At 24.5% G+C, this 8,670-nt stretch overlaps 1 protein-coding gene across 1 annotated transcript; it reads right to left on the minus strand.

The window, feature by feature from the left end:
- Window positions 1-244: 244 nt before the first annotated feature.
- On the minus strand, window positions 245-7,541 carry LOC129966165 (early growth response protein 1-like). Its single transcript, XM_056080560.1, has 2 exons — window positions 7,461-7,541; window positions 245-1,452 (listed from the first exon to the last, which is right to left on the minus strand). The coding sequence occupies exons 1-2, from the start codon at window positions 7,501-7,503 to the stop codon at window positions 1,163-1,165; spliced, it is 333 nt and encodes a 110-aa protein (XP_055936535.1). The 5' UTR covers window positions 7,504-7,541; the 3' UTR covers window positions 245-1,162.
- Window positions 7,542-8,670: the final 1,129 nt, after the last annotated feature.

An 8,670-nucleotide genomic window follows, 5' to 3' on the forward strand; every position in this document is an offset into this window, starting at 1 on the left:
AAAATTTGAAAACACATAAGAAAATTAATAAAATACACTAACTTTAGAAATAATAAATAATAACAATTTTCTTATAAAATATGCAAAAATAAATTCCCTACATGGACATTTATTTCAACCTTTTTTTTAAGCAGTTCTGTAAGCACTTATAAAATTAAAGAAAGAAAAACAGGAAATGTAGAGATTTTTTTGCAAAATTTTTAATTGAAATTTATTAAAAATTAGTCTTTGTTCCATAATTTTTATTATTACACGAGTCAATATTAATAAAATGCAAAAGTTAGACAGACAGAAATACATTGCCCTGCAGATGAAGCAACATTACAAGATGCAGATAAAAACGCTCTGATTTTAACAATGTATATTATAATAATAATAAAATTACGAAATCAATGAAGTACTTGTTTGACATATCCACCCACAATTCTTTTTTGAAATCTGTCAAATATAAACCTAACATTAAAAAAGGTAAAAACGTTTTCAAAACACATCAACAATTATTATAGTATTTTGTGGATGATAGCCTTTGCTGCAGAAAATCCCAATTTATCCATTTAATTCAATTACACTATATGCGAGTTATTTTTAATTTAATTAGTAACATTTTATTCCATTACAAATGCATCACTGTTCAATGTTAGTATTAAAAGCTAAAGCACTTTTTCCTTGATTACAATGAATTATCTGCCTGTATAATAGGTAAACAAATCAATGTTTGATGCGATTTAAAACAGGCATAATTGATATAAGCAGAAACACAATAACAGGTTTATATATTATCAGCTATAACTTATGTTGACTGTTGAACTGTTATATGACAATCTAATGTGTCCTTACATTTCCAATGGAAAATAGATACGAACTTTCAAATATAATCAATGCCTGATTTCATTTAGAAAAGGAAAAATAAACAAATAAATAAATAAAAATGGTACATATGAAATTACATGATACACATAAACAGGTTTTTACATCATCAGGAGTCATTGTTTTCTTTAGTGCTAAGACACCACTAGAGAATTCAATGATGTTTTGAAAATATTATGAAAGCCACACATGATGCCCTTAAATGCCCTTTCAATGCTAAAAGGAAAAACAACAACATGTATACTGCATTTTTAAGTTTCATTTGAAACACAACATGTTTTCACATCAAACATTATTAAAGTTTGGTATGTTGAGATGTCATGTGATAATCCAATGAATATCTGAATGTACAACGGAAATCACACAGAGAGCATGCAAATGGTTTTTCTCCAGTGTGCACACGCATATGAGTTTTTAAATAATACTTCTGGCTAAATGATTTATTGCAGAGATGGCAAGATAATTGGCCTGAATGCTGCAAGAGATGATCAACCAGTTCAGAACGATCTGTTGTCTCAAATTGGCATCTATCACAAGAAAGTTTTTGCTCAGCACTTGGAGGTGGTGAATAAGCTTCAATTTTAACTGTAGGGATTAAAAAAAAAAATTGTTATAAAATTTAAAAATGAAATTTTTGAAAAATAGTTAAACATTATTTAGTATTAATTTCATTAACAATATTTATCTATATATCTATAAATACATGTATTATATATATATTTAAGAATATGAATATAGTAAGCTTTATTTTCATATGAATTATTTTAATGAACATGCTAAATCAAAAATCAGTTTCAAATAAAATCAAATTACATATTTTAGAACAGAAAGAAAAACAAAAATAAAGTTTTTTACTTTATCAAAAATCTTTCAAAATACAGTCATTTAACATATAATTCATAATATAATTTTATCTAAAACATATTCATATAGAATGGGTTAATCAATCAATAAACATAATCTAATCAAATATATTTATTCATTAATTATGAATCTGCCATAGATATTTATGTGTGCTCTCTCATCTTTTCAAAATTATTTCACTCAAAAGATCCAAACATAAATAAATAAACCACTTATTTAACCACTTTATTATTATATTAACCACTTAATTATTATTATTATTATATTAACCACTTTTTAAACCACTTATTTATATGCAGCTACAACAAATATCAATCTTATTTGGTTTTTAATGTGAATACAATTTAAAAAATCTTTTTGTAGATTCCAAAACATAGTGAGTTTGGTTATATATATATATATATATATATATATATATATATATATATATATATATATATATATAATGCTATGTGACACAACACTTGTGCAGTCATACCCTTCTTCAAATTTCTACATCACACCAAACAGAACCATATTTGAACTTGATAGATCAAACATACATTAGGCCCATTTAAATGGCAAATCTTCAGGACAATAGTCTTGAACTCAAGGCCTTGCAATCACCAAGCCCAGATTTTACAATGAAGCCCTATATTAAACTTCTCTATTCATCATGAATTAACATTTTACCAAACTGAAATGTTTTTTCTTCAAAATATGGATTGCAGTTGGAAACTGCTTCACAAAGTCTTGATTTAAATAAATAAATTTTTAAAAAATGAAGGTATACTTTAGAGATAAAGACAAAACTTTTTTCATATTCAAATATTTAGTTACACAGCTAATTTTTCTAGTAGACATAATAAGACATCATAATCATTTTTAAAAACATTTATTCTTCTAAAAAATGAGACATCTTTGTCATTTCAACATTTAGAGATAATATTTTTTAATAATTACACAAAATGGTGAATTTTTTAAAATTTAAGTATTCTAGAGAAGGATTTAAAATAAAATCAATCCACAAAGAATCAATATATATTTAGATGGATGGTGACATATTATTTGTATATTGTATTTGTATTGATAATTTTCAATCATATAAATTTAACTAAATTAAATCCAAATCAACAAAATTAATTATATTATAAAATACACTCATTAAAGGCCAGAAATACTATCATAGAAATTTTTTATATTCAATTAAGAATATAATAAAATATTAAAAAATAACAACTTATTTTTTTAAAATTATATGTTTTGAAAATAAACATATTATATATATATATTATGTAATGATTTTTAAAAATAAAAATAGAATTCATATTCCTGCACTGAAAAGCTATTTTTTATAAATCCTTGAACAAATTAGTATTTTAAACATGATTATATTATATGTAATGCGGAATATTAAATTCTCAGAGAAATAAAAGATAAATTTTACCTTAAACATGGAATTTCTTTTTTAACTGAAAGAAAATGCCAAAGAATGAAAAATATTAAGCTAATACCATTTCTTTCTCAACATATTAGTAATAGAAAGCTTGTTCTGGAAAATGTCACATTACAGATAAGATTTTCACAAGAACATTCATATTATGTCAATATAAAAACCTTAATGAAAATCTTCAAAAAATAATACCAGACACATGTAGTAAATATAACATTTGTGCATCATAAATAGGTATGGGTTCTGCATCAGTAAACATCACTAAAACAAGAATGATTTTATATTAATTTGATACAAAATTATACAGTTAAAATAATTCAATAAAAAGAAAAATTCAGTTGTTATGAAGATATTTTATAGTTTACTGACACAAATGGTATTAAATTAAAAGTATATAATGGCACAGTTGAATATTTCAGTATTTATAGTCAATGTATCATCATTGCATTTATTTATATTAGCTGAAACATTTGTCAACTTTTGGTATCTTAAAATATTTATTTTGCTATTATAGTAATTTATAATAGTAACATTTAAATATTAATAAATAAATATTTTCTTTTTGACTCCATACAGCTTTTTTACATAGCAACATATTTAGTAAATGTGCATTGCTACTAGATGATATTATGATTGGCGCTTTTGAGGATGTCAGAGGGGGATGGCTTATATAATGAAAATATTGCAAAATGGTACCTACTCTTTCTTAAAATTAGAATGGAAGAAAATTCCTGTTTTGAAAGATACAGAGCTGTTATCATTTTTAATCATTCCACTTTTACATCCCTTTCAACTGCATCATTTTATACACATTCAGATTGTGTGGCAAGGTATATTGATAATGAAGAATAGCAGGATATATAACTATTTTTTAATACATAAATTTAATCATGAATTTACTTTTGTGTTCAATTTAAATCCAAGAACTCCTATTTTATGTTCTCTTTTAGTTTTCAGGACATACAAAGGTAAAAATAATACACTCTGTGAAGTGTAAAACAATCCTGGAATCACAGTTCTCTTACGGTATGCAGAGCATGCACATCAAGAGTGAGTCCCTCTTCCGCACACACCAATGAAGTTAAAAGGGGGAAAGAATTAACAAACATTGTTGTTAAAGAGATTTCACAGAAAGTGTTTAAATATTTTTAAAAATTACACTAGAATTTTTTTCCTCAACCTAAAATTTGAAAATATATAAGAAATTAAATACAATTAATGAAATGAATTAATTTTAGAAATAATGGATAGTTACATTATTCTTATAAATAAATGCAAAAATAAACTCCTTACATGGATATTTATTTTATTTTAAAATTTATTTTAACTTTACACTTCTCTATTGTTTCATCCCAGTTCTGTAAAAGTTTATAAAATTTTAGAAAAAAGTAAAAAATGTAATTGGAAATTTTTCGCAGTTAAATTTTTAATTGAAATTTATTAAAATTAGTCTTTTTTCTGTTAAAATTTTTATTAATTATTTATATATCAGTCCAAATTAATAAAAGACAAAAGATACACAGAAAGGCACCACTGCTTAATTTAGTATTACAAGTTCAATTACTTTTATTATATGTCAATGAATCATTTGAAATGGGGAAGAAAAACGCTCAAGTTATAACAGCAGAAATACAAAAGGAAGTTTCTATATAACTTATTTTGAAAGTTGAACAGTTATTCAGGGAATTCTTTTCTAATCGATGTTGATGTTTTAAGTTGAATTCTAATATAAATCAATGCTTAATTTCAATTAATTAAAGAAATATATATTTCAATAATAAAAATACATTAGGTAAATTTGGGGGGCATATTGCGATTTTAAGTTTAACAATAATAAAAATAAAAAGGATTGGTATATATCAGTTTAAACATAGCATGTCTTTGCGTCCTCAGGTATCAATCTACTCAGGTATGCTGAGCCCTCATGTGTTTATTTAATGAAGACCTGAATGTACCACAGTAGCAAAGAAGATGCACACAAAGGGTTTTTCTTCAGCATGCATACACATGTGAGTTTTTAAATAATATTTCTGTCTAAATGATTGTGGCAAGATAATTGGCATACACGGTGCAAAAAATGTTCATTCAGAATAATCTGTTGTTTCAAATTGGAATTTATCATAAGAAAGTCTTTGGTCAGCATTTGGAGGTGTACAAGCTTCATTTTCAATTGTAGGAACTATAATAAAAATGATATAAAATCTGAAAATAAAATGGATGAAAAAATAAATAAATATTATTCAATTTTAATCTTCATAAGACAGAAAAATATATGTAAGAACTATGAATGCATTAAGCTTTATTTTTATATAAAGTACTTTAATGAATATATTAACTCAGAAATCAGTTTCAAATCCATTCATAATATTACATCTTTCATAAAAAAATGAAAAACAGAAATAAAAAGTTTTTTAACTTTATCAAAAGCATTCAAAATGTATTGATTCAGCATATAATTCATAACATAATTTTATATAAAATGTATAAAGTACTTTGATCAATTAACAAATACAATATACTAAAAGAGGATAATCATTAATCAATTTGCAGAGACATTTACGGGTGCTAAGAAGATAACATGCCATTGATTTTTTTAAAGTAAAAAAAAAACCTCAAGAAAAATCCTTGGACAAAATAGCATGTGGACAATAGTATATAATAATGAAATTTATAAAAAATATATATAACAAACCTGACATTATCAAAATAGTAAAAGCATCCTGTATCAGACAGTTGGGTCAGATATCAAGATATAATAATGCATTCCTAGCTAAACAAAAACTTTTTAAGAATAGGAAATATAGAGAAGAATACCAATGGCGAGATGGCTAGACAATGTTGAAAAAAAACCTGAAGCATTCTTGGAGCAGACAGCAAACCGATGGAAACTGTCAAACTGGATAGGAACAAATAAGGTAAATTTGGGAAGAAAGCCTTGGCCTGTAATAGGCTATAGTGTTTGACAAGTAAAATAATAAAAACAAAAAATCTTGTTTAGTTTTTAATATGCAAAAATTTTAACAAACCCTTTTGTAAATTCCATTATATAATTAGTTTGTTATAAAAAAAAAGAATGCAGAAATCAACTATGTAAAAAGTTAGGCAATTGCTAGAATTTTATTCCATAAACCAAATATATTTTCATTTAATCATTCATTTCATATGGATGTTTACTGAAGATAAAATTGTCTTTGAGAAGTAATTTTTAGTTATTTGTCATTGATATACAGAGGAATTTTCATTCAGCTTTATCTGCTAAATTCTTATCCCTTTTTGCAAATTTCTTTCAATGAATCATATCATAAGCAGCAAAAACCCTTTTCTTTTAGCATCACAGGAAGAATTCAATTTGAATAAAATCTTAATAATCAAAAAACATCTGAAACATCATTTTTACTATCAAAATTTCTGCTAATTGCATATTACTGCTTATTTCATTTTATCATTTTCTGTAGATTTCCTGTACTCCCCACCTTCTTTTGTAAATTTGGCAAAAATTTACTCAACAATAATGCTTGTACTACTCATAGTCGGGATTAGAAAGAAGCTATATCTCATGCTGATCATTCTTTAAACTGTTGCTTACACAACTGAATTACAACTTGCACTTTCCCTGATGTGCCATGTATGTCAGTTTGAAGAACCTTTTAACTTTAGTGAATAAAAACGTTGATACAAATAAATAAAATAAAATAAAAAATAAATGTTAAATTTGATGACAAGCAAGAATTTGTGAGCACAGTTATTAGGTTATTTTCAAAAACACAATTTTATAGTTCTTTTGTTGTTGAGGTGAATGCCAAAATTGCTAGGGATATTTATTATACAGAAGTCAAATTCATCATAAAACAATTAATTTATACTTCAGCAAAAATAGTTTATAATTATCCATTTCAACAGATGATGTATAAACTAGTAAATTAAATAAAACATAAAAATATTTGAATATTTAGAGCCTTTTAGCAAATATATAATATAAAAAGGAATCAATAAGCAGTATTGAATTTGTACCTGGTACTTGAAAGGCAAATCTTTTTAGTAATTTTCACAACCATTATAAAAATTATCATAGTTGTAACATGAAATCAATATATTAGTAATTATCTTAATTTTTCAACAATTATGGTTTGACAATTTGAATATATGATCATTGGTTTGAACAAAAAAAAAAAAAAAAAAAAAAAAAAGGTATAAGAAAGAACACATTTTACATAACTGATATTTTAGATAAGTAAATTCTTAAATGTGCTTATTCATAGGATGAAAGTCTAATAAACTTTTCAAGTAAAAGACTTACCACATGTAACACAAGAATGTTTTTTCAACAGATGATGCTTCATGTTGGATCGATCATTAGTTGTACGAAAACAATTTTGACAAAAATATTTCATAAAGGTACATATATAGTATCAATGAAAAATTCTATAATAGAGAAAAACATGAAAAGGCAGTCATTTTATATTAGCTTTTAGGAAATATATTATACATAAATTAAAAATGTACAAAAAATATTTAAAAAAATGTGTCATTGCATGCTTTTTGTTTATGTAAAAAGGTTTTTTAAAATCACACACATTAAAGCAATAAGCTATATGTATATGCATTAGATATATATGCAATATATCTAATGATAACACAGCAAACAACCTTCATAACCAAACAGCATCAATGAAACTCATGAAGCAGATATTACTATATAATGAAAACATTATTTAAGGTTTAACAGATCAACTTGCTATTATGTTTTTTGTTCTTCTTGTCGTAGTCTAATATTCTCTACGAATAAATGAAATTTAAAGATACTGTTAAAAAATTCTCACCAACAAACAAAAAATATTCATTAATAGAAACATTAATTTCTAATAAATAAAGTCTAAAGATAAAAGTTTAAAAAAAATTCTACTATATAGCTAATAAAAAAGCAGCAGTTTCAAACTGCCAAGAAATTGAAATTCCGATATATATATATATAAACTAAGAGTCACACAATCTACAAAATTACTAACAAATACATAATTTCTTTAAATGATGTTATTGCACAAGAAAAGCGAAAAAGGAATGGCTTGTTCATTTTATGAATGTTAAAGATTAGATAACAAATAATAACATTCTCTCACTTCACTTTCATATTACAATATTTTTATTGATTAATCACAAAGTATTCTTACAAAAAGTTACTTTTTATGTTAACTAAAAATTTGTTTTTAGCAGTTTCATTAATTTTACATAAACTAGCCACTTACAACGATTTTTATAAAATTCAACAATGAATGATACAATTAAATATTCACTACAATAAGTAATGATAAATAATTGCAATTCCATCACTTTTTTAAACTTAAAAACATTTGTCACAATAAGTATATTGCTTTGCTAAGAACATTTTTAGCAATATTTTTCAAGAATATTAATTTTTTTTTCTGTATTAGAATATTGTTGAATAAATAAGTTATATAGAAACAGTAATGCAATTTTTTTTTAAATATATTTTCTTGAGTTTCCCTGAA

This window comes from Argiope bruennichi, chromosome 4, assembly GCF_947563725.1.
Source record: "Argiope bruennichi chromosome 4, qqArgBrue1.1, whole genome shotgun sequence".
NCBI lineage: Eukaryota > Metazoa > Arthropoda > Arachnida > Araneae > Araneidae > Argiope > Argiope bruennichi.

Bases quoted from the DNA above. Each gene is read 5' to 3' on its own strand.
- LOC129966165 (XM_056080560.1), bottom strand. From the start codon at position 7,503: ATGAAGCATCATCTGTTGAAAAAACATTCTTGTGTTACATGTG. The intron at 1,453-7,460 runs GTAAGTCTTTTA...TAATCCCTACAG, and splicing joins ACATTCTTGTGTTACATGTG to TTAAAATTGAAGCTTATTCA.